This window comes from Telopea speciosissima, chromosome 2 (genome assembly GCF_018873765.1).
Source record: "Telopea speciosissima isolate NSW1024214 ecotype Mountain lineage chromosome 2, Tspe_v1, whole genome shotgun sequence".
NCBI lineage: Eukaryota > Viridiplantae > Streptophyta > Magnoliopsida > Proteales > Proteaceae > Telopea > Telopea speciosissima.
In genome coordinates this window covers 11,700,322-11,726,245 of record NC_057917.1, presented here as the reverse complement: position 1 = coordinate 11,726,245, position 25,924 = coordinate 11,700,322, and the positions used below count along the sequence as shown (strand labels likewise).

The 25,924-nt window shown below is 39.9% G+C and overlaps 1 protein-coding gene across 2 annotated transcripts; it reads right to left on the bottom strand.

Moving 5' to 3' along the window:
- Window positions 1-474: 474 nt before the first annotated feature.
- Window positions 475-24,826, bottom strand: LOC122651571 (centrosome-associated protein CEP250-like). 2 transcript variants are annotated; one of them, XM_043845011.1, is made up of 11 exons: window positions 24,661-24,826; window positions 21,649-21,846; window positions 21,381-21,503; window positions 14,158-14,195; window positions 13,901-14,069; window positions 5,604-6,419; window positions 4,357-5,555; window positions 2,427-4,236; window positions 2,175-2,294; window positions 1,229-1,365; window positions 475-893 (listed from the first exon to the last, which is right to left on the bottom strand). In XM_043845011.1, exons 1-11 carry the CDS (start codon window positions 24,739-24,741, stop codon window positions 656-658), a joined length of 4,929 nt encoding a protein of 1,642 aa, XP_043700946.1. In that variant the 5' UTR covers window positions 24,742-24,826; the 3' UTR covers window positions 475-655. The 2 variants fall into 2 exon arrangements, with proteins under 2 accessions (XP_043700946.1, XP_043700945.1); XM_043845010.1 differs by having other exon boundaries at window positions 2,427-5,555.
- Window positions 24,827-25,924: the final 1,098 nt, after the last annotated feature.

Below are 25,924 nucleotides of genomic sequence, written 5' to 3'. Positions count from 1 at the left end.
TTGAGAATTTCGATCAATTCAATTCAATTCTTTCTGTATTGATTCTTTTCCAATTGAGATGTATAGATCCATGGATCTAGATAGACAGAGATTAATGAAAATGTGCAGAAGAAGCTCTATTTGCCTCTGCCATTCTATGCGCCTCTTCCTTTATTACCAATTTTAATTTTAAGGTCTCGAATCCACGCTAAAGCTGGATTCACGTTTCAGTTTTTTTTCTCTCACAAATTAGTCATATCTACATCCCATCCTATTTAGTTCCCAATAGAATTCAATCACCCATAGCTTAATGAAAGATGAAGTAATGGGAATTTGATTTGTTTTTTTATTGCTTTAGTTACATAAAATGAGCACGGATCTATGTAGCCGACCCCATTTAGTTGGGATAAGGCTATGTTGTTGTTGTTTAGTTACACAAAATCATGTGGTATAAAATGTGAAGTTATTACATGAATACAGGATAACATTTGTGACTTTGAATTGAATCATTTCATTTTACAAGCAGGTTCCCCTGGCTATAAATTCTTTGCCCTCCTCTTTGACCACATATTATTCCTCTTCTGAGAATTGAGACTGTGAAAAAGGAAAAAGAGAAAGACTTCTATTTAGAAGAGTTACAAGAGAGCTAGAAAACTGACCCAGTAAGGTCCTGGATTCATGAGAACCATCGCCTTCCATTTTTGACAGTCTTGAGCTCTACTACAAGTTCCTCGCGCTGAGCTTCTACCTCTGCATATCTGATGCTCATGTGGAAGTAGCGCTCACGGATTTCTTTCAACTCTGCCTCAAGCAATGACGCCTTCTGCTCATATCCTTCTTTCTTTAAGATCTCAATTTCATCTCTTAATTGCTTGGGAGCATCTGAATGACCATTTTCCCCTTCAGATAATAACCTGAATGACATAATAGATATGAAACTCTCGGTCAGATATATGCATCAAACAGGGTGTTAAATATCCTTAGAATTCCTACTTGTTCAATAACAATATCATGTTCTCACAGTTTATCAGTCTATATGTTCTGTACCATATACTTAAATTGGAGATTCACCCCTCCTTGAAACCTAGATTCATCCTGATAAAATTGTTACGACGAACAACGAGGAAACCAATTGGCATTCAAGGAACGTGAGAGACTTTTCTGTTGATTCTACTGACAAAAACAGCAAGTTCTTCATGTAAATTCTACTGACACAATTAAGGGAGTCTAAAAAAATGAACATAACTACCTCCTAAGCTGCACTTTATACATTTCATTTGCCTCCAAAGCCTCCGCAAGTTCATTCTCAAGCTGTTGGATCTTTGATACAAGATTAACTCCTATAACATGAGGACTTCCAATATGACCATGATGAAAGCTATCACCCTGAAAACAAACAGGAAGAGAACCAATATAATTGTAAATAATTAAATAGTAAAAAAGATTCAGACTCCCCTTTGGGATCACATCTTCCAACCCAAGTATCTTAAGCATGCCAAATGTTAGTTGCAAGGACAAAAAGTGAATATAGTGAACGAAATACAAATTTTTTAAATTTCTACCCAAGATAGAGCCAAAATCTATTCAACCATTGGGTCAAAGCAGGTAGAACTACAAAATCAGGAAGAACAACATATTATATATACCCTATTCAACCATTGCAATTATGGAGAACCAAATACTTGTCAAATGAACCCAGAAGAAGAAAAAGAAATAAGGGCGTGCGGCATACCCAGTGCACGAGGCTCCCGCCATTGAGGGGTCTGGGGAGGGTCATAATGTACGCAGCCTTACCCCTGCTTTCACAGAGAGGCTGTTTCCAGAAGAAGAAAAAGAACTAGTTATCATTATTTTGGCTCAATATAATGGTGAATCACTACCAATTATTTATCTTATTAAATGTAGATTAATTCCATAAAAAGGAAGGAGAAATTTTCAGACTTTAAAACTATGAATGAAAATTAATAGCCCATTTATTAGGTAAGGTTTTCAGAACATTGAAAAATGTAATAAAGACTGCTTGGGTTAAATAGTTGCCATAAAACATGACGTTGGAATAGTTGTGTGTGGTTCTTTAAGTGCTGTGGTCAATATCCATAGTAAACCAATAAAGCACACTATGACTAGAGTCCAGCCATTCCAAACATCCAAATTGGTCCAATGTTCAGGTCATTGGATAAGATGGTGATGTATACCTCTCTTTCATATTGATTGGCATTGAGACTCTGTTGACGTTCTGGAAGCTCTTGCATGGGACTAGTGTTCAGAGACGGTGTCCAGATTACTTGGTGCTGGGCATTGTTTTCCATCTCATCCTGTTAATATAAGAATTTGGAGACAGAAATCAGATTTCTTATGTAACTGACTCTGTAATAACCAAATGTATATGCAATGATTCTTTCTAATAAAAAAAAAGTATATGCGATGGATGAATAGCTGGGGCAGACCTTCAGGAGCTCCGGTTCTCCATGTGTCGGAAAAGCTATAGTATCGGACTTGGAAAATCCCGACAAATCTTTATTTCTGGACTCACTCTGACCAGGTTTTTCTTCTTTCTTCAGCTGTAGTTCCTCTTCAAGGGTTTGAGCTTTCTTCAGGTACTCTTCTTTCTCTTCTTCAAGGAGCTGTATCTTCCGCTGAAATTGGCTATTCGCTCTTTTAAGGCGGCTAAGCTCATTTTTCAGCTCAGCATCATGGGCACATAATGCTGAGCTTGCAGTCAGATCACCTTCAAGACGCAGAAGCTTTTCTTCAAGGGCAACCTTTGCACGTCTGCAATCCTCTAATTCGGACACAGTATTTTGTATACTAGAAATTTTCTCAAGAAATGAGACTCTTTCTGCCTTCAGTTCTTCACAATCTTCAGACAGTAACTGCAATGAAGCTTCCAATTTCTCCTTTTCAAACTTAGTTTCATTGAGTGAGCTTTTAAGAGCCAAGACTTCTTCCTGAAGATGTGCAATTTTCTGCAACTGGACCTTCAGGGTAGTAATTTCTTCCACTACTTGTTTCCTTTCATATTCAGAATCTGAAAGTTTTCTTTCAAGCACGTTTGCATTACTTTTAAGCTTATCTTCACTAGCTCTTGCATCCTGCAATGATCGAAGCAGTTTGTCATTGTCCGCCATCAGCAGTTCTTGATTTTGTTTGGAAGCAGATAGTTCAAAAATCAAGCTTTCTACCTTAGCTTCTGAGTCTGCTCGAAGGGTATCTAATTCATTCTCAGTTGATTTAATTCTAGCTTGGACTTCTTGAAGAACAATTTCCAGTTTGGCTTTATCTAAACGTAAACTGGATACTTCAAGTACTGCATCAGAAGCTGTTACCTCTCTTTCATCATGAGTTGCAGATATCTGCTCAGTGAGATGTGCTACCTCTCTTTGGAGATTCTCAATTTCAATCTTCTTTTCAAAATACATCTGATTTAACAAGCTCTCTCCCATAAGTTTCTCTTTATGTTCCTTGTTTTCACGAAGAAGAGCATCAAGTTCTGACGTTAGGAACTTCCCTTTTGAGGCAATATCCACCTGCATTGAAGACAAACTTTTCTCTAAAACTTCAACTTTTTTAAAGCTATCAGAAAATCTCTCTTGTGATTCCCTCAGTTCAGTCTCCAAATGTGTACAACGTTCATGCAACTCCAGTTTCTGCTTCCGTAGTTCCCCATTCAATTTCTGAAGAGAACTGCATTCTTCAATGAGATTTTCAGCTGTGGACTGTAATTTTGGATTTGCCCTCTTCAGATATTCACACTCCTCTTGAGCTTCTGACCAACGCTTCTGCATCTCCTGCAATTTTTGTTTTAGATCCAATTTTTGTGCCTCCATCTCAACCCCCAGTCTTCTAATCTCATCCTGGAGACCAAGAGAAAATGCTTTAGAATTTTCCAGTTCCAATCGACAGGTTTCCCTTTCATCCGTCAAATACCTCAGTTGCGCTTCTAAACCAGATATCCTCTCTGACAACTGTATGTTCTCTTCTTCCAGCTCAGATAAATGGAGCTCCAATTCATATTTTCCACTTTCTAGCTCCAACAATTTCCTTTCAAGAATCTTATTGGAAGAAACATGGGATTCCAAACTGCTGAGCACCATCAGATCATTTCGTGCGTCATCCACACTTTTAGAGGTAATACTGCTTTCTCTTAGCAAGGCCTCTATGCTCTCCTCCAAATGACTCTTCTCTTTCTGAAGATTGGAAACCTGTGATTCTAACTCACTCTTAGAACATCTTAGAACCTCAATCTCATCTTCCTTCAATGATAAGCCAGCCTCAAGCTCCCCGATCTCAGACCTCTTTGCAATTGGTTCCTTATTTGGGTCAGAAACTTTAGCTTCCAGTTCCATACTAAACTGCTCAATTTCTTGGATCGAAAGATGAAGTCTATTTTCCTTCGAATCATAAATGTCCAGCTTCTTCAGAGCATCAGTAACATTTCCACCTATTTCCTTGCTCTTTGCTTCATTATTATGAAGTACTTCCTCCAGCTTGCTAATCTCTTCTTCCAATAATTTATTCAGCCTGACAAAATCATTTAAGATAATCTCAGGCTGCTCCTTTTGAGTGATGACATGTACACAGTTCAGATACTCTGAATTATTAAGAGGATTTTCACATCCATTATTTACAACACAAAAGTTGTACCATGGCTTCTGAACATGAGCCAGAACCAACTGAAGCTGCTCAAATAATTCAGAGAATATTTTGGGAATTTCTATCTCACCATTTGATTCAAAATTTTTTGTAGATGGAACACTAAGATGATCCTCTCTGTCCATTTTTACTGCTTGGGAACTGACTAACTGCCTCTGCAATTCAGCAATTTTCATTTCTTGCTTTTCTACTTTCTCTTGGCTCTTTTGGAGTTGGGCATCAAGATCACATTCTTTGTCCTTAAAAGCTTGCAACTGAAGCTCCAGATCATTACATTTCTTCTGAAAATCTACCAATTGGTTTTGTAAGTGTTTGGTTGCAACACCATCACTTCCCATTTCTTTATTCATCCCCTCTTCTTGCTTGAATATTTGGGATTTAATATCACTGACTTCAAACTCAGATGCATTGGCAGAAACATTACCTTCACTGGGTAAAGAATGAGACAAAATGCCTCCAGTCAGAAGATCCTTTTTTGATTCCTTGAGCTCAAGTAGAAGTCCCAGGTTTTCATCTGTAAGCTCATTGCAGTCCCTCTCTAGTTCCTGCACTTTTGCTTTTAAGGCTTCAATTTCTTTGAGCAGATCAAGGTTGGATCCATTAACAAACCCTATATCCCCTGAACATTGAGTAATGAGAGAATCAGATAATTTTGCTTCTAAATTGAGGATTTGTTCCTCTTTTGCAGATAGCTCATGCCTCCAATTAGCCTCTGTATTCAGTAACATTTGGTTCCTCTGGCTTCGTTCAACCTCGATCTCCTGGTTTTTGTCCTCCACGACCTTTTCCAATAATTCAATAGTTGTTTGCAAACTCTTCTGTGATTCCTGCAACTCTTTCAGCTGGAATACCAATATTGAATTATCCTCTTCCCCTGCTTCATGGGATTTGGGTGTGATTTCAACACTGCTGCCTTCCATATTAGAATAGGCTGAGTCTATTCCTTTCTTAATGGTTGAAGCTTCTTTATTTGAATTTAGTTCTTCATTGTCTTCATTGTCTTGGCTGCAGTTCTCCAGATCATTTAACTTCAATTTTAGTGCTGAAAGATTATCTATTTCCAATCTTTGTTTCTCTACGGTCTCTTCCAGTTCCTGAAGAATAGCAACAAGCTCAAAATTGGATTCTTGTGTTTTCTTCAGTTGTAGAGCCAATTCAGCATTGGACTCTTGATGAAACTTGATCTCTTCTTCCAAATCCTTCTGAACATGTGACATGCCTTTTGATTGAAATTTAGAATTTTCAGTAGCTGTTTGTTTCACTGTTGATTCCTCTAACAACACTTTAAGTTGTTCGATTTCCTGCTTTAAGCCCTCGCGCTCAGCATATGCTGCTGAAAGCTCCATATCCAGATCTGCCTGGTGCATTGACTGGTCAGAGAATTCCTTCTTCAATATTTCCAGATCTTGCATTAACTTGCGAGCATTTCTTTCCCACATCTTAGCTTCAGAACGGAGCTCCTTAATTGTATCTTCTGCAGGTTCCACATCTTTAGAAGAACCAGCATTCCTCAAGGATGGTGTAGCATGCACAGGCGAAGAACTTTGCCACAACTCTGGGCTCTGATTCTTTAGATTGCTGCCTGAACTTGTCACTCTTGAATTAAGGGAAGCGTGATTTGATTGAGAATGATCATCAATAGAATAAGGGCCATTTGAATCTTGTCTTCCAACTAGATTATACACATCAGCAGTTAAGCTGTTCCTAGGTGAAAAATTTGTCCTGCCTATCAAACCTTCAGCGGAATCAGAGCTATGGTGTGAACCTGATGCAGAGAAACTTGGGTCCTGGAGCAATAAGAGGAAATCTGTGAGTGAATAAAGAGGAGGCTAGAAAGTATAGAAAGAACTGCCAACGCATATAAGAATAAATGCATATATAGATAGCTACATAGAGCAAAACCTCTTGGTAATAACCTATTGTTAACAGATCTGAATTAGGGAATAAGGCTTGGATGATCAAAGGCTGATCCCAAGCAATGTATTTATAATATTAGAAGACAAATTACATGGACAATTCTGTTCCTCATAACCGACTCAATACAAAGCAAAATAAAAAAGGAAAAAAGGACCAGAATACCCCCCATGGTATTCTGTCCCATACAACCAACACTCCCCCTCAAGTTAGTGCATATATGTCACACATACCCAACTTGACTAAAACAGGACAGAAAACTTTGCCACTCAACCCTTTAGTGAACACATCGGCTAACTGGTCAGCAGAAACTTCACAAAGGGAACACAGATGAGGCCAGCTTCAATCTTCTCCTTAATGAAATGTCGGTCAACTTCAACATGCTTGGTACGATCATGTTGGACAGGGTTATGAGCGATGCTAATGGCAGCCTTGTTGTCACAATACAACATCATGGGAAGATGGACAACAACTACAATGTCTTGCAACAATCCTTTAAGCCATAGCAACTCACAAATTCCTTGTGCCATAGCTCGGAATTCAGCTTCAGCACTGGATCTTGCCACAACATTCTGCTTCTTGCTACGCCATGTGACAAGATTCCCACCCACAAAAGAGCAATATCTAGAGATGGATCTCCTGTCAGTAGAGCCAGCCCAATCAACATCAGTGTAAGCTTCAACTTTCAGAAGGCCATTGGGAGATAAAAGTAATCATTTTCCAGGAGCAGACTTCAAATACCGAAGAATACGAATCACTGCCTCCATATGAGAGGAATAAGAATCATGCATAAATTGGCTCACTAGACTAATTGCAACAGCTATATCTGGCCGTGTATGAGAGAGGTAGATTAGCTTGCCAACCAATCGCTGATAGCGACCTTTGTCAATTGATTCACCTTCTTTCTCCTTAAGCCTTGCAGTAGCTTCCATGGGAGTGTCTGTGGGGTGATACCATAACATCCCTGTTTTGGACAACAGATAAAATATATTTCCTTTGAGAAAGGAACATGCCCTGTGAAGATCCAGCAACTTCTATCCCTAGAAAATATTTTAGAGTTCCTAGATCCTTTATTTCAAACTCACGGTCAAGGAAGTGCTTTAATTTCTTGATCTCATCACCATCATCTCTGGTTACAACAATATCATCAACATAGACAATGAGAATAGTTACCTTATCACCAACTCGTTTGATGAACAATGTATGATCAACATTGCTTTGCTTATAGCCCACTGAAATCATAGCCTTGTGAAACCTGCCAAACCAAGCTCTAGGTGACTGTTTCAACCCATAAAGAGCACGCTTCAATTTACAGACCTTGCCTTGGTCTTATCATCAGAGAGGCCTGGTGGAAGATCCATATATACTTCTTCCTCTAGCTCTCCATGGAGGAAGGCATTCTTCACATCCAACTGTTGAAGATCTCACCCAAGATTTACAGCACAGGACAATAACACTCTTACAGTGTTGAGTTTAGCCACTGGTGCGAAGGTCTCCTGATAATCAACTCCATAAGTTTAGGTAAAGCCCTTTGCAACCAGACGTGCCTTATATTGATCCACAGTCCCATCAACCTTCTGTTTGACCACAAACACCCATTTACATCCCACTGGTCGTTTCCCTGGAGGAAGATCTACATGATCTAAGTTTTATTTTTTTTCAATGCTCTCATTTCTTCCAACATTGCTGCCTTCCACTTTCCATCTGTGTAAGCTTCCTGCCAATTTTTAGGAATAGAAACAGAAGAAAGAGAGGACCCAAATGCATGAAAAGATGGAGAAAGAGAACTATAAAAAATAAAGCAGGAAATGGGATGTTGAGTGCAAGTCCTAGTACCTTTGCAATGAGCAATAGGTAGGTCGGAAGGAGAAATCTTACCAGGAGAAGTAGGGTCTGGATCCAGAGTTGGTAACTGGATGGGTATTGGAGCTACGGTGGATTGAGGCTGCCCTCTTCTGGAACATCTTTTGTGATATGTTAAAATGTTGGAGTCGTCGACCCTCTTCTGAAATTTCTCAATGGTTCTCTGAATTGGAGTCAACTCCCCCTGAGTAGGAGCTTCACCATCACCATTTTCCATAGTCTCCCCCTGTATAGGATTATCTAAAGGTGATGGGGCAACAGCCAAAGGTGATGGAATTTCAAAAATAGTAGGCCCAAGGGAAGGAAACACATCCACATCTTGACTATAACTCTCCCCCTGAAGAGGCGGTGAAGAATAATAAGAAAGGCCTTCATGAAAGGTAACATCCATACTGACTAGAGTACAACGGGAAGGGGGATGATAACACTTATAACCCTTCTAGGTTGGAGAATAACCCAAAAAAATACATTGCAATCCACGGGGTTCAAGCGTGCTAGGGGACCTGGTATCCCTAGCATAACACACACAACCAAATACCTTGGGTGAAACCACAAAGGACGAATTCCCAAGCAAAACTTCAGCCGGACTACGGGAGTCAAGGACCCTAGTAGGCAATCGATTAATGAGATAGGCTGCAATGAGAACAACATCTCCCCAATATTGGAAGGGAACATGTCGAGCAAACATTAATGCTCTGGCCATCTCTAGTAAGTGACGGTTCTTCGTTTCAGCCACACCATTTTGGGCTGGGGTACCAACACAACTAGTCTGGTGAAGAATTCCATGGTCAGCAAGATATTTTTGAAAGTGACCCTCTTCATACTCTGTTCCATTGTCACTTCTCAAAACTTTGAGAGTGGCCTGGAATTGAGTTTGGATCATCTTACAGAAATGCTGAAAACAGGAAAAGACCTCACTTTTCGTGTGCAAAATGTATATCCATGTGTTTCTAGAGTGACAATCTATAAATGACACAAACCAACGATGTCCAGAAATTGAAGTCTTACGACTAGGACCCCAAACATTAGAATGAACTTCTTTTATTAGAACTAGAATAAATTGAACGTGTCTGTTTGGCTAGTACACACACCTCATAATAAAACATCTTTATTACAACCCTTGACTAAGGCTGGAAACAAATGAGACAAAGTTCCTAATGGGGGATGACCTAATCTAGAGTACCATTGGTAAAGTTCAGAAGAGACCAATGAATTTTGATGAAGTGGAGGAGGTAAGGTTGGTGGAGAAGGATGACCATCATCAAGCAAGTACAATCCACCTTATACTTTACCACATCCAATCGTCTTCCCTGTCACCAGATCCTGAAAAATACAGTGAGAAGGAAAAAAGGTTACTTTGCAATTAAGGTCACGAGTAAGACTACTAATGGAAAGAAGATTAGAAGTAAAATTAAGAATGTGTAAAACTGAAGACAAGGTAAGGGAAGAGGTGCAGTTATGGATCCTTTTCCAGAAATGGAGGAAAGGAAACCATCAGCTATCCTGACTTTGTCCTTCCTTGAAGTGGGAAATTAACGACGAAAAAGACTGGAAGATCCAGTCATGTGGTCTATAGCACCAGAATCTATGATCCAAGGATGAGATGCTACAAAAGCACAATGACTACCAAATGGGATACCTGACCGAGCAAAATATGAACCTGAAGGAGCAGAGGAATTGGCAGGAGCTGATGTAGTAGAAGAAGCAGCAGCAGCAAAAGTCCTTAGCATATGTAGGAATGCCTGTGGATCTTCCTGGGATAGACTAAGGTCAGTAGTAGGAGCTGTAGTAACAGTCCCAGTGTGATGAGCCTTGTTCTTTAGTTTTTTCTTGCCAACCCGTTTTGCTTCAAAGTCGGTTGGTTTCCCGTGGAGTTTCCAACACTTCTCTTTGGTGTAGTAGGGCTTGTGACAGTGCTCACAAGTGATAGTGTCAGTAGTAGAATCACCAAGAGAAACGTTTCCAGCAGGTGCAGGAGTAGTCGGGGCAGCAGTCTGGAGGGTTGATCGGTCAGTGGTAGGAGGATGTAACATAGCAGCCCTACGATTCTCTTCAGAAGAGACCAAGGCATTGTTCAAGTGTGGGAAAAGGAGAATGACCCAACACTTGAACACGAATCTGGTCATACTCCACATTCAACCCTGCCAAGAAATCATAGACCCTGATCTTGTCCACATGTTTCTTATAGTCAGTAATGCCAGCAGCTATAGTAGGGGGGAAATCAGAAAAGTGGTCCAATTATTGCCAGAGGTTGCGCAGGGTAGCATAGTATTTGCAGACGGATAATTCTCCCTGAGTAGTGTGAAGGACCTTCTTCTGAGTTCATAAACCTGGGCATCATTACCAAGCTGACCGTATGTTTCTTTGCAAGCAAACCAAATCTAAAAAGCTGTGTCAAGGAGAAGAAATCCATGTGCAAGGTCTGAAGTTGTTTACACCCAGATTTCACTCCACTCTTTCACGGTCAGGTGAAGGCACTCGGCCACAGGGCACCCCGACCAAGTGGGTTGACCGAGACATCATAGCGCTTTTGGGTCAAAGGTGGTATCATCAGCCAAGGCGGCGAATGGTTATTGCCACTGGCGGTTTTTAGCAGTTTGGGTTGGGAAAGTGTGTTAGCTTGAACATGGTGCGGTTATGACCGATGATCACGGAAACCGTTCCTTACAGTTATCCTTACCATATAAATAAGCAGGAGCAAGGAAGAGGAATCAATCAATCACACAACAAACCTGCATTTTACTTATCTTTATTTTCCTTGTACTGTTTTCTTTTCCTTTCATGATGGTGTGAACTTAAGGTTTTTCTTGTTTTTGCTTTATGCACCCTTACGATTTGCACCATAGATTGTTCACGACAAGAAATCCAAAGTGCAATTCCAGTCCATTGTCAAGGTCATTAGTCTGTCTGCTATCTTTGAGAAGTCCTCGGAGTACCGGGGCACGAGTAGAACTCTAGACCGCCGCGACTGTGCAGAGTGTCTTGCTCCATTTCAGCCACATCACACTGGTTGAAGGATTTTCGGCACAACAGAAGTCATAGAACCAATCAGGTATGACATGAGAACCCCATTGTTGGCAAGCCACCTACTTTGAAGAGGACCTGGTGCAGTCGGCATAACACTGGTGCCATCAATATGGTCAGTAAGGCCACGGCCAACAATGGCAAAGGCTGCAGATCGAGACCATAACAAGTAGTTGGATCCATCCAGTTTGATGGGATTAGGGGGAAAAGTGTGGTAATCAGTTTTACCTTGACCATCCTGATCAGAAGTAGCAGTGGAAGTGATTGAGTCACCCATACTTGTAGCAGAGAAACCCAAATCGCATAGAGGGGCTGTTGTGAAGAGAACCCCAACAAATACTCCAAGATAAGGGCTAAATTGGAGGAGAGACTGCTGGAAATATATTAATAGTAGTCTAAAAAAATCAGCAACAGCAGCCAGGGCAATCCCCTAGATTGACTTTTTCAAGGTTTTGAAAAAAACCCTGAATATGGTGAGATCGATGTAGGAGAGAATGGAAGCAAAAACACATTGGAATGAGCTGAAACTTAGATCGAGTCGCCTTCTAGTAGTGCTGAATCACCCTTCCAAAAATCAGCATCAACAGAGAACAGTAACCCTAAGATCGATATTTATAGGGTTTTAGAAAAAAACCCAAATGAGAGCAAAATCGATAGGGAGAGAGAGTCTTCAGTATGGCTGGAGATAGAACCTTGTCCAACAAATCTGCTGCAGTTCCTGAGCTTCAATAATGTGGAGAGATCCCTTGGGAGATAAAGTTGAATCAGTCCAAAAAATTTGAAGGCTTCAAATTTCGCAGGCAGGGTGCACAAGCTTCCATCGATTCTGAAATTTAATAACATGAATGAGGTGATGGAGGGCAGCAACTGGATCTATAGATCACCTCATCAGTGCTACCCTAATGGGAGAATGAAGAACAAAGGGAGAAGGGTGGAAGAAGAACTTGAGAATGAAAGAGAGAAGAAGAAGAAGAAATTGAGAATGGAAGAGAGAAGAGTTGCCCTAATTCGAAACCTGCTCTGATACCATGCTAACAGATCTGAATTAGGGAATAAGGCTTGGTTGATCAAAGGCTGATCCCAAGCAATGTATTTATAATATTAGAAGACAAATTACATGGACAATTCTGTCCCTCATAACGGACTCAATACAAAGAAAAATAAAAAAAGGAAAAAAAGGACCAGAATACCCCCACGGTATTCTGTCCCATACAACCAACACCTATTAATCAGTGTCATAAAATTGTAATGAAAAGAGTAAGCAAGTGAACAAACATGTGCAAGCGAGCAAACGTGCGGGAGTGTTCACAAGCAAGAGAGAGAGAGAGAGAGAGAGAGTGAGAGAGAGAGAGAGCTAAATATTTTCTCCGTAAGAGGTAAAAACTGTTAAAAGAGAGATGTAGAGAATGCTTGAATAATTAATTCGATCATTCAGGCCCTGTTTATATAGAGAACAGAATTACAACTGAAAATAGAAACTTAACTCAGTCCTAGTCCTACTAGGAATTCCTAATACAACTAGGAATCCCAAACTAGGACTCGGCTGGGGAAAAACAATAAAAGGAAATGAAAAATAAAGAAAAAGAAACATAAATAAAGTGGGACTAACCACCCTAACTCGACTAGGACTAATCCTAGTAAGCTAGGACAGGTAGGACCAATCCTAGTGGAACTAGGACTGCTTACCCCAATCGGGTAAGCAGTAAGCAGCCTATTTCAACAAAAACAAATTCTGATATACCGTATACATGATGAAATTATCAATAACTTAACCAATGTATTAAGAAATTTAAGCAGTAACTCACATGAAATCAGTTCTAAGAAGCATGTCATGGTATTGGTCTTTAATTTGAATATTACATCACCATGTTAATAGAAGTATGAAACAAATCATCCTTTTATAACCCCAAGGGGTAGCTGAGTTGGCAAACAAATCTTCATTGGGGGCCTACCTATAAAAAAAATCCTTTTATACAGTATGGTTCATTTAAGTTGATGTGACTGAAATCCTAGGTTGCAATAGCTGTACAAGATGTATTACTTGCAAGCTAGCTATACCTGATCATTCATTGAACAAGAGTTGCTGCTATTGTGTATCTTTTTCTCTTTTATTTTGCCAGATTATTTATGCTTTTAGATAGGTGTTCTCAAGCACTTTAGGGTTTATGATTTGTCACAGTGCTACCGACAGCATAAGATGCCATCCCAAACCTCACAATGCTGAATGCCATATTCAGAGACAAACTTCAGAAAATTTCAACAGTTTTGTGGCTGGAAGTCAGAAGTCCCAGACTATAGAAAGAATTTAGAAGTAAAACTGCGTGTCTATTACTTGCATCATGTTAGAATATTTAAAAATGAACATACCAAACATGATTATGAAAAGCGTATTGACTATAGAAGACAGAAATGCTAATAGTTCCAACTATAATCAATGCAACAAATAAGAGTGAGTATGATAACCAACCCTGATACCAAGATCTCCTGGATGAGAAGTGCTGCCCAAATTAGTACTAGAGGAAGACCCAAAACTCCGATTGAATGTATAATCAGACCCATCTGACTTGTTGTCCATGTCATCATAGTCTGCATTCAGATCCTCTGGATGGGAATTTGTTTCTTTCTGTTGCTCATCCCTGAAAATACACACTGACTCTTCATAATCAAATGGGAAACCTAAAATTCTGAAATAATGGTAGAGAACTTCCACTGTAAACTGAAAACCTGACTCTTGCTCTTGGTGTAAGACATTGAATTTTGACCTGCATATCATATAGACAAGAGTTTCCCTGTCACTGATGGTCTATGACCGAATGTTGCAAAGAAAAAGAAAACGCAGAGTTAAAGAAATCAAGCAAGTAATGCGTAATGGAAATAACAACTAGCTAGGATAACTGAAAGACACAAAACACTGCCTTCCCACATTCAGATATGAAATACTTTCCTATTTCAGATGAAAAATAGATAAACTCCTAAATCCAAGGTGTCGAGTATCGGTATCGGTCAGCATATCAGGAGGGTGGTTCACAAGATTGAGAGAGCTAAAGCATCATATAGAGGGCAGAACCTCCTCAAAGAAGCATCAAAGAGAAGCCACAGCAGCTGGAGAGCCAAACATAGAGCCAGTAGAAGTACGCAGGGTCCAGGGAGGTACCAACAAGGCTGGAAGGCCTGGTGCAAGCAGACAGGGCCACTGGCAGGGGCTAGAAGACCTGAAGCAAGCAGGTAGGACCACTGGCAGGGGATATAGAGGCACCAGCAGGGGCTGGAAGGCCTGGCAGTGGCAGGCGGTGGCCTGAGGAGGGCCTAGAGGCAGCGACAGTGGGAGGCCGAAGTGATCAGCGCAAAAAAAACGCCGTAAAGGAGGGTAAAAAGGGCCACGGGGGTGGTGGCGATGGTACACGGTAGGGCGGCAGCGGTAGGCAGCATGGTGGTGGTTAGTAGTCAGCGATGGTTAGTGTGGTGTGACATGCATTAACACATGTTCAATCAACCATGCTGAACCAAGAGGCCGAAGTCTCTACGGCAGCGGCGGCGGCGGACTCTAAAAAATCCCTAACGGGATTGCGCTCTAATACCAGGTTGAGAGATTTTGGCTTGTCAAAATGACAAAGGCCACCACTATATTTATAATCAAGAATTATTACAAATATGGAAGATCTACTCAACACAATTAACATGTGCAACATTTGCATAATGAATCTAGACACTCTAGTGTACCTACTTACATTATACAATTCAACAAGGGAACTAAAGAGAACCAAATGGAACCGAACCGGGTCAATCTAAAATCCTTCAACACCTATTTGTATCGTATCAATGTCTACCAACACCGATACGTATCAGCCGATATGGCCCAATACATATCAATACGGAACACCTTGCCTAGGTCTATCAATAAACTTGATCCATGTTTTTGAGACAAGTTATACCAAACTCAACAGATACTTCAAATCTAAGTCTTTAGAGATCTTTGAGGCTCTTTTGGAATTCCACGAGATAGGGCTGGTGTGAATACACAGCAGTTAGCTAAAAAGAGGGTGTACTTTTGTTGAATCAGTACTCTTAATGGTTAAGAGTGCATTTTTTAAAGCCGCGAACACTAAGACACATGGTACCAAAATGTGGTTCAATAAAATTCAGAGTGAATGACAACAGCATGACATGACGACACTCAAAAATTGTCCCAAAGTTAGTACATTTCCTACAATCCCCATTAACTGTAGTAATACCAGTGATGTGCTTCCTTAAAACTCTTGTTGTGCTAGTTAATATTTTGACAAAACATGCCTAAGCCATAGCTTACTTCAAAGCTTTGCTCATATATGTTCTTGTTGACAGGTCTTACCCTATATGTAATGATATGCTTCCCTAGAATTCTTGTTGTCCCCACCACACCCCCCCCCCCAAAAAAAAAAAAAAAAAAAACTTTCAAATTGTCATTGGGTGAAAGTCATATGGTTCCAATGGAACCCTCACAAGACAAAGTCCACTATCTGCATCCTTCCATAGTTTCATTTTGTCGTCACTGCTGCTTTAAATTCGACCAAACTGTTAATCAAATGTTGGATTCTAACGTCCCAAAGAAATGTGGAATTATTCTCATTACTCCCACTCAAATGTAGCCAGAATGAGCATACACGTGGGGACGTGTAGGCAAAATGACCGTACACGGTGATTTATAATTTAATTAATATAACGGGCCTGTGATAAGATGTTAGATTCCTTCCCAACAGCTCGAACTCCTAGGTGGAGGGGCCCAACTAGTATATGAAGACACCCAAGGGTTCCAAACTTAACCAATGTGGGATTATTCCCAATAATCACCTTGTGAATGATTAATGGAATGCTGCTAACCTTCAACTCTCAAATGGTCTAGAGGACCAGTCAAATTGTTTTTGATCCTCTGTCCTCAGATAAGGAAGCTGTATCAGGCTCTCAGCCCTTAATTACTTGGCCAAAGTTTCCAACTGCACAGTTCAGGTATAAATTCCAGTACTCGATAAAAATCCGTTGTGAGAAAAAAAAAAATTGAGGAGAAGGCCCAAAGGGAAAAACCATTGGTTGTCTCTCCCTATTTAGACCTTCAATTGTGAAGAAGTGCTTGGTGGAGCTCTCAAGGGGAGAAAGTGATGTAGTTAACGCCTTAAGGGGTCCAATCGGGCCAATTGGGCCTTAAAATAGTTTATTTTAGTCCATGGTTGGGTTCTATTGACCTTGAGCTTGTTATTTTTGAGTTTTTATTTTATTTTATTGTAATGGGCCTCTTTATAAGCCCAAAGTTTGGGATTTAAAAGGGTACACGGAAATAAGTAATGGAGTGGGTCCATTAGTAGATTATTTTAGGTTTAGGGAGTCTTTTATTACTTTTAAAAGTATTTAGTCTTACTACTTGTTAGGATGTCCACATTAGGTAGAAGTCTATTTCTTTTTCATTTAAAGTTTGTAAACCCCCCCCCCCCCCTTCCCCAACTGATTTTGATAATGGAATGAAATCAGTTTTTTGGGTTTGAAGATTTCGGTTGAGTCTCTCCTTCTCCCTCCTCTTTTTCCCTTCCACAAATTTCTTCTCCTGTCTCTTCCTCCAATCCCAATTCCTCTCCTTTTTACCTGGGGCATCTTGTTTGCAAATTTTCTTCTATTTTCTCTCTTCTAACCTCCCACCGATCTCTCTTGATTCCTTCCCATTCTTTCTCTTCAGTCTCTGTTTCTTCTGGGAGATAAACCGTCCACATCAGAATTCCCACAAACATTAAGGAGTTCTCCTACAACTAATTATTGTAAACAGGTCAGTTCTTTAGACCTATTTTCTGTTATCAGAACTTGTGAATACAAAACTGATATCCTGCCTTAATCCGAGATTTGTTTTCTATCAGTAACCTTAGTTCCCACATTGCATTCTCTATTTCAATTGATGTTGGGTCCCATATTGCATTCTCTATTTCAACGGGGATATTGAGTTGTAAGCCTACAGACTCACCCACTGACCAAAATCATAAATTGGGTGAGGAAAGTGGTCATTTAATTGGTGATGCTGGGAGATACCTAAGACTGGTTGGGAAGTCGATCTATTTCACCTTTACTCATTCAGATATAGCATATGTTGTCACTGCGCTCATCCAGTTCATGCATACTAGTTGAGAAAAAAGATGATTAGAGAATGATTTGGCTTGTCTAATATGACAGAGGCCTTTCTTATTTATAATGTAGATACGGAGTACAAAGGGAACAAATACGGTATGTAATACAATTCCATACATGGGCAGGGGCTAACTGCAGGCGGCAGGGCCAGGCGGAGGCCTAGACGGTGGCTAGCAGGGTTGCCAAAGACCAGGAAGAGGTCAATGAGGCTGGCGGTGGATGGCGATGACACTAGGGCCAGGCGAGGAGGGTGCTGGGTCCAGGCAGGTCAGTGGGGTTAGGTGGTGGTCAATGGGGTCACGCATAGTGACATACCTCAGGGCATGTTCAATCTACCATGCGTGGCCAGGTGAGGGAGGCCGAAGCCTCAATTGCTTGAGAGATCGATCCCACTGGTGGCAGATTCGAGAAAACACCCTAAGTATTGGGCTTTGATACCAAGTTGAGAATAAGATGATAAGAGAATGATTTGGCTTGTCTAATATGGCATAGGCCTTTCTTATTCATAATGTAGATATGGAGTACAAAGGGAACAAATATGGTATGTAATACAGCTCCATACATGGTATGGAGTACTAGGCTTTAACGTGGTATCCTTATCCTATGATGTGGCATTCCTATCCTTAACAATACTCCTAGAACTGGTCACCTAGAAACAGTTTATCAAATTCCCAGGTTTATGAAGTCAGACTCAGGGAAAGGATTATTATTCAAGAGAAACAATCACTTGAGAATAGAGTCATATACAAATGCAGATTAGGCAGGATCAGCCACAGGCAGGAGATCGACATCAGGATGCTGCATCATTATTGGTGGGAATTTGGTAACTTGGAGGAGCAAGAAATAATATCTTGTTTTCAGATTGAGTGCAGAGGCAGAGTTAAGAGCTATGGCTCATTAAGTTTGTGAGCTTCCATAACCGAAGAACTAGATCTAGGAGATGGGTCTTGAGGCTAACAAACCTATGAGGCTCTACTGTGACAACAAAACAGCTATCAATATAGCTCACAATCCAGTTCAACATTAACACACTAAACATATTGAAGAGGACCATTATTTTATCAAGGAAAAACATCAATCTGGATGTCTATGGCTCTATGCAAACCTTTTGTGAGAACATGAGAACTGGCAGATGTCTAGACCAAAGGAATTACTTCCTTACGCTTTCATGATTTGTTAGAGAAGCTGGGCATGTGTGAAATCTATGCTTCAGCTTGGAAGGGAGCATTGGACTATATAGTGTGGGTATTCTGGTCATATACCTGTAAAATGTGTAAGGGGGGAATATCATTTCTTATAAGGGCATATTTACAATTCTATTTCATTCTCATATAAGTTATTAGCATATGAGGATTGTGCGGACTTAGACACTCTTTCCTTCTTCGTATTCTCTTCTTGATGCAGATACATCACCAATAGAGACTTATTTTAATGGGAATAAGTCTAGGGTTGGGTTATATAGATGTTGGGCCTTTGATCCCATGGGTTTTCAATGTATAGGCCATTTTTATGGGGGCCTAAACTATGGGTAATAAGGTTGCATACGGGATTAGTTAGTTTAGTTTCCATAATTAGTTTTAGGGAGAATGTTCTCTGTGCCACAGCGCAGCCTGCGCCCAGGCACATGGGCAGCCTGTGCACGGGGATAGGGTGGTCATTGCGCCCACTCCCATGTGCCTGGGCACAGGTTGCGCTGCGGCACAGAGAACAGCGCCCCTTAGTTTTATTTTTGAAGTCTTTTGTTTTAAAATTGAACCGGGTCCAAGCTGGTCCAACCAGTGGTTCAATTTAAGTGATTTTAGTAGTTTTCTTTTATTTTCTCTGAAGCAATGTAAGTTGGGCAGGATTAGGACTCTATAAGTTCAGCCATGTTTTGAGTCTATTTCCTTTAGTATTTCAATTTCCTAGTCAGTTTAGGTTACCTAATAGGTTAAGGATTGGGTTAGGCCTTTCTTTTTTAGTGTAGGAGTCTATTTTCTCTTAAGCAATGTAAGTTGGGTAGGATTAGGACGCCACAAGTCTAGCCATGTTTGAATCTATTTCCTTCAGTATTTCAGTTTCCTAGTCAGTTTAGGTTACCTAATAGGTTAAGGATTGGGTTAGGCCTTTCTTTTTTAGTGTAGGAGTCTATTTTTGAGTCTTTTATATATGGTTGAAAGGCGGGCTAACATTGGACACGAATTTGGATTAATGAAAAGCTTTTGCTGCTCTTCTCTTCTTCTCCATTGAAGATTTGTCTTGTGTTTGATCAAGGCTGAAGGAATCGATGTTTGATACAATTGACACCTTGTTGTGGGAAGCCCGGGTGGATCGTTTGGTTCTACGTTACATCTCCATTGTCATTCTACTGTCAAGTATTCCGATATCAATGCTTTCTTCATCAACCAGTAAGTTTATTTCACAAACCCTAGATCTCGTTCCTTCTCTTTTGAAGATCTCCATTCAGTTTAGCCATTTCTAACCGTGGTAATTCTCCCAAACTTTGGTCGAGTGATCAACAGCCCCAATAGGGAACTTGATCCAAAAATAGGCCAATTCTGTGCAGCCAAAACCCCATTAACCCTAACCGCCATACCCTAAATCCCATAAAACCCTAAAACTAAATTAGCCTTTTCCCTGGTTTTAAACCCTAAATTGAGTCACCCTTTGAGAACAGATCCTGTTTTGGTTTCCAGTTTGAGCAATTCAAATCTAGGACTACATTACTTCTCTCTTTTTTTCCCTCTTTAATTATCCGCTTCTCTCTACCTACTAACCACAACAGTTTCAACCGTAGGATCCCAGTGATTTCTTACGTTTTTTTATGTCCACAACCTGACCCATTCGATTGATAGAGGGATGAACCCAATCCAGAATATGAACTATAAAAGAAAATACCTATCAAAACCGAACATCGGAATACCAGTAACCACTGGTCTCCTTTCTCTCATTATTCAAGTGAATGGTTTTGTTTTCACACCAAATTCTCATTAAGTTATGTTGTAAAACTGGTAGGGGACTTTGACACTACACACTAGAAATAATGTATTTCACCATCATAGCACATGAAGAGCTTGCCACTTCATATACAAAAATAAAGAAAAAGAAGTGTAACCTCCTTCTGAGGGTAAATGTTGATTCTCAAATTTCTGAAATGTTGATAAAAACTGATGAAGATCTGAGAAAAGTTTCAAGTTTTTAACCCCTTCAACGGCCAGAAGTGAAGCACTTGATATGCCTTCACTGTCATCAAACAGACTAGGTTATATGGAAGTTAAGATCTTTTCTTTAAAAAAAAAACCATAATGATTCAAGGCCCATGAAACACCCTCAGCAGCAACTTTTTGTTGATCATCAGAGTAGACAGTAAGAGAGGGAAGGGAGAGGACTGGACCCTGAACTTAACCCTCTATAAAGAAATGAGTACGCACTAGCTCAAAGACATATGGAAGTTACAAACTTATTCGAATCATTTACATTCTATTTCTTCTCTATTTCCTTAACCATATGGCACTTCCATTTTCCTCCATTTCAACAGGATTTTTTAATGCAACCATAACTCATCCTCCAAATTTTCAGCACTTTCTCAATGCATGCAATTCACAGATTCTTTGTGCAGTATAAATATGCCTAATATTCGCTATCATTATTCCTAATGAGCATGATTGTTTCTAGGTATTCTTTGATGCAGAAACATAGCTAAAGAGGAAAATGTGATCTTTAAAAGTACTAGATCCTTGACAATACACCCATATCTAATAAAAAAGAGGCTCCATAATTGGAAATGCTAATAAAGATAACAGAACCGAGAATTGTGGATAACTCACTTGTAAACTTGTCCCATGATTGCATTTTTTCAATGGCAACAAGGCAGAGGAAGAAGCTCTTGAATTAATGTAGCCTGTCAGGTTCACCGTTGCCTCACCAAGAATACCAGATCTAACAGATCCCTAGAATAAGCATGTCATTTAGGAGAGTGGCAATTCACAAAATTAATCATTTGAGGGGTGAAAAGCTAAATGACGTGTTAGCCAACAGACAGAAAATCCCTAAAAATGATATAGGTATAACAACTGATCAACATAAGAATCTCACCGGGGAAACAACAAACTTAAAAAGACACTCTTCAAGCTCTTTTGAAGCATTATCTTGTGAAAGCCATATAGATTCTGACAGAGACTCTGTCCATTGGCAATTCCCATTCCGTACTGATGCTTTACTTGACTTGGCAATTGTTTTCCCACTTTCCACAGAGACAATTGACACAAAAAGTTTGTCCCATCCTTTTGGTACCTGCAACCGCAAAAATCAGAACAAACTGTTCAGCAAAATAGTTCACAAGCCTGAAACTCTGGATGAAATTGTTCACCACAAAGAATTGTCTTTACTTTGAAATGGGGAATAGGGAGTTTAATAGGAATCAGTCAGCCAAAAAGTTCAGCAAAATTGTTTCACCGAAAATCTGCCGATAATTCCAATTTCTGTGAGGAAAGAACTTAATGGCATGAACTGTATGATAGACTCAATGACTAGTCTCTGAACTTTAGGCTCAAATTTTAGATCTCATAGGAAGAAAAAGGAACTAGAACTAATGCATAATGGCTCTATAAGACCAAGACTAAGACTGCACAAGCTTATAACAAATGAAAAAACTGATTATAGAACATAAATAATTAACTGGGACAGACTGACAGTCAGGAGTCAGGACTCGTACCAAAGAGAACCGCACTTTCACCACCCCAGTTTAGAAGAATGTTCCACAGCAAAGAATTTCATGGGCTACAAGCTTGAGGAATAAAATCAATGTGTGGTTTTTCCAAACTCAAGTTACAATATTTCTATTTATCTAATTAAGTGCTTACTTTTCATATTTTCCTTCTTTGTTTCTCTCTATTAAAATACTAAAACCAACAAGGCTGAACATGAATGCAAATCCAGCATAAATTCCTTGCTTTGAAACATTATTATGATGGACACAAACTAGGGGTATCTTGCCTGATCAATCAAAACCACCATATTGCAAAACCTTTAGACAGGAACAGTGAGATGGATTTCCTTGAGAAAACACATAGGGCATGTTTTGTTTCCAAACTTTTGGCAAATATGCCTTGATGGTGGAAGAATCCTCAGACTATTAATGTTGACCACAATAGTCACCAGAATCGTTAAGATTTTCATTTCAATAGAAGATTTGTTGTACTTGATCCTTCCATCACCGAAAAGTAAAACTGATGTAGATCCAAGAAGAAAGAAGAGAAGAAAGGCCTGGCCAGCAAGCCTAGCCCATTGAGCAGCGCAGTTTGAGCCCTTGCAATTGAGCTAGGCCCAACTTTTGGGCCAGGTTTGGGCCCATTATAGAGTTTTAGTTAGTCCTTGCGTGGAGGACAAATAGAAGTGTTTCTATTCTTGTGATAGTTTCTACTTTATTATCTTTAGTGGTTAGTTACTCTACTTATGTGTCTTGTTTCTGATTTACTAGTTCTAGGAATATGTTTCTAATTTGTAGTAGTTCTAATTTTGAGAAGTCTATGCTGTAAAGGAACCTCCTCTCCACGCAAGGAAGGTTCTATGTTGCTGTTTTAATCAAAGTTATTACATAAAGAGAGGGGCTACTCCATATGCCCATCGAATTTGACAAACTACTATGGCTATGTGCTGTTTTCTCATGCGTGAAGCAAGAACTTCTGTGAGATGCAGAAACCCCTAGTGAGAAGTTAGAGGTGGCTGGTGAGAGACTAGCAAGGCTTGATTGAGAAGTTATCATGTCCCCCTTGTCTCTATCCTCTTCTTTCATTTCTGTTCTCTGCAATACAAGTAAGTTTCAGGTCTTTACTTCAGCAATACTTGTTTATTCATTAGCAGTTTGAAGACCTCTTGCTACACTATAAACTTGGTACTTTGTTGAGTACGTTGCAATGCTGTTTGGTGAGTATTGGTGGAGTTATATTACCTGTTGGAAGGAAGTAACAGCAGCTGTTGGCAGACTTGCTTGGAGGTAACAGTCCCTGCAATATCCTCTTTATTGCTATTTTGTTAAGTGTTTGATTATTGGAATCCAGCTGTTAACTTGGGCTGATTCTGTTGTGTTGTGATCCATATATCTAGAAAAGGAAGGGGGGGGGGGGGGGTTCAACCACACACATAAGCCATAGCTTACTTCAAAGCTTTGTTCATATTCTACTTTGGTTACCTAGTAGTATCTGCATATCCAACCGTTGGATCGGTATCAAATGCCAAGGCTTTGGAGTCCTAGGGGAGATCTATATTTGATTGTAATTTGGGTCTGACCTGGGTCATGGATTTGGAGTTATTAATCATCTCCAATACTGCAGTAGCGGGAGCCTCGTGCACTTGGATACTCTTTTAAATGGTTCTGCGTGTGGTTAGAATTCTGAAACCTACTTGAGTGCTGGTTTCAATCCATCACAAACATGTAATGGATCTTAGGCAGTAAATTGATCCCAAAAGGTTTGTTGTATAGCACCTTTGGGTGCTAACTATGGACTCCTGAAGCATGTACCCATACCATTTTTTTTTTTGGGGGGGGGGGGGAGGGGGAGGTTGGAGATTCCTCCAGAGCAGATAACACTGTGATGCATATTGTAGGTAACTGGCCACTATTATTTTAGATCAATACTGCTCCAGATCAATGCGGTAATATGGCAATCCGAATAACTGACCATATAGTAAACATACCAAGGTAATACAGAAATTCTGAATAGGACTAAACAGATCGGGCCAAGTAGCATCGTTCATGAATGTTGCCAAGCACAACCACGAAAAGCTAATGTGATTCTTGTTTAGCCGTTAATGTGAATTCCCACAAAATATAGTCTTATTTCTCATTGCTACCACTAATAAACCATGGTCCTTGCTGCAAAATTGGGGGTTTAATGTTGAAAATGTAAACAATGAACAAACTCTTACTCTCAATTTACAAAAATTGCTGTATTACAGAAGTAGAAAACTCAGTCACATCAGAGCAGCTTCTTATAGTATTGAGTATTTTCTTCTTGAAAATGAAGGACGAATTGGATTGAATGGTAATGGAAACAGATAGGATAAATAAATCTAACAAGAAAGGTAATGAAGAGTGCGGTGTAGTACCTGAATGGCCTGGAAATTGGAAAACTTGAAATCGATCCTCTCCCCTGATTTCTGAGAGCGGTGCCTGTGCAACCGGAACATTTCTTCTCTGTCCGATTAATTTCAGATCTCCGAAGAACATCAACAATGATGGCATTTAGCTCCACCTGCTCACGTACTCACGGTAGATGCATAAGTCGAGAGCGAGAGCGAGAACGAGAGAGAGAGAGAGAGAAAGCAGGTAAGGAACAGTAGATTTAAGCGTTAACTGGTCATTGTTAAGTTGTTCCGATGGGACAAGGGAGTTATCCATATAATTTTAACGATTTTTCATTTTTTTTTCCCCCTTTTTCTTAATTTGGCAATCGTCTGAGAGTGAGACTGAGAACGCGAGTGGAGAGTAAAGGACTAAAGATTGCGGTGCGTCTGTCTGTCAGGTAATCGTTTTTTCTGTGGTGGTGACTGGTGACGGTGAGCAGTCCATTTTAGGACATTTCTTAGTAGAGTTGCAATCCAAGTATATAGCTAAGCCTAGCACATGCTTACTGACGTGGCAACCGACATGAGAACGGTGATGTATCAAGAAGTTAAGATTACAATCGTACGTGTTTGCTGTCTCTAAAAAAACAAAACTGAAATGCAAATAAATCAAAAAATCAAATAAATTTAATTCAGTTCTTTTAATTAATTAAGTAATTAATAAAATAAAGACGTTATAATTCAAGTGATTTAGGTGGCGAGTAGTAAGATGACATTAAGGTGTTTGAATAAATGCCGAATAAAGCACCCACGAAGAAGACATCGTATAACCATCGACGTAATGTAAATGTATATGCAAAAGTACGCCCACGTTCCAGCCTTCTAGGTCCCATCTAAAACTGCTTTCACACGTAATATATGTGGTGAGTAGATCCGATGCCCACGTCCCGAGTCCCAACTCCTAACAACCCACCACGGCATATACGCAGCGAAGCATCATCGCTCATGTCGTGGCATGGCCCATGTGATTTTATCATAAAAAAAAGCATGGCCCATGTGTGGTTTTCGTTCGTTACTCAATCTCTTGGCTCGGTTTTTTCAACTCTTTTTCCATTTTATGTAATGAATAAGAGATCGTTGTTTGGTCAAGTAACGTCAATACAGGATCAATAAGAATGCATGCAAGGTCATTCAAGTAGATGCGATTTTTTTTTCATTAAAAAAAAAAAACAATAGATGCGATTTTTTTATTTCATAGGGCAGATTGATATTTTCATGCACTCTTGTATTTGGGTGTAGGAGCCAT

Bases quoted from the DNA above. Each gene is read 5' to 3' on its own strand.
- LOC122651571 (XM_043845010.1), bottom strand. From the start codon at position 24,741: ATGTTCCGGTTGCACAGGCACCGCTCTCAGAAATCAGGGGAGAGGATC. The intron at 6,420-13,900 runs GTTGGTTATCAT...TTATTGCTCCAG, and splicing joins CAGGAGATCTTGGTATCAGG to GACCCAAGTTTCTCTGCATC. The intron at 894-1,228 runs GTAGTTATGTTC...TATGTCATTCAG, and splicing joins TATAAAGTGCAGCTTAGGAG to GTTATTATCTGAAGGGGAAA.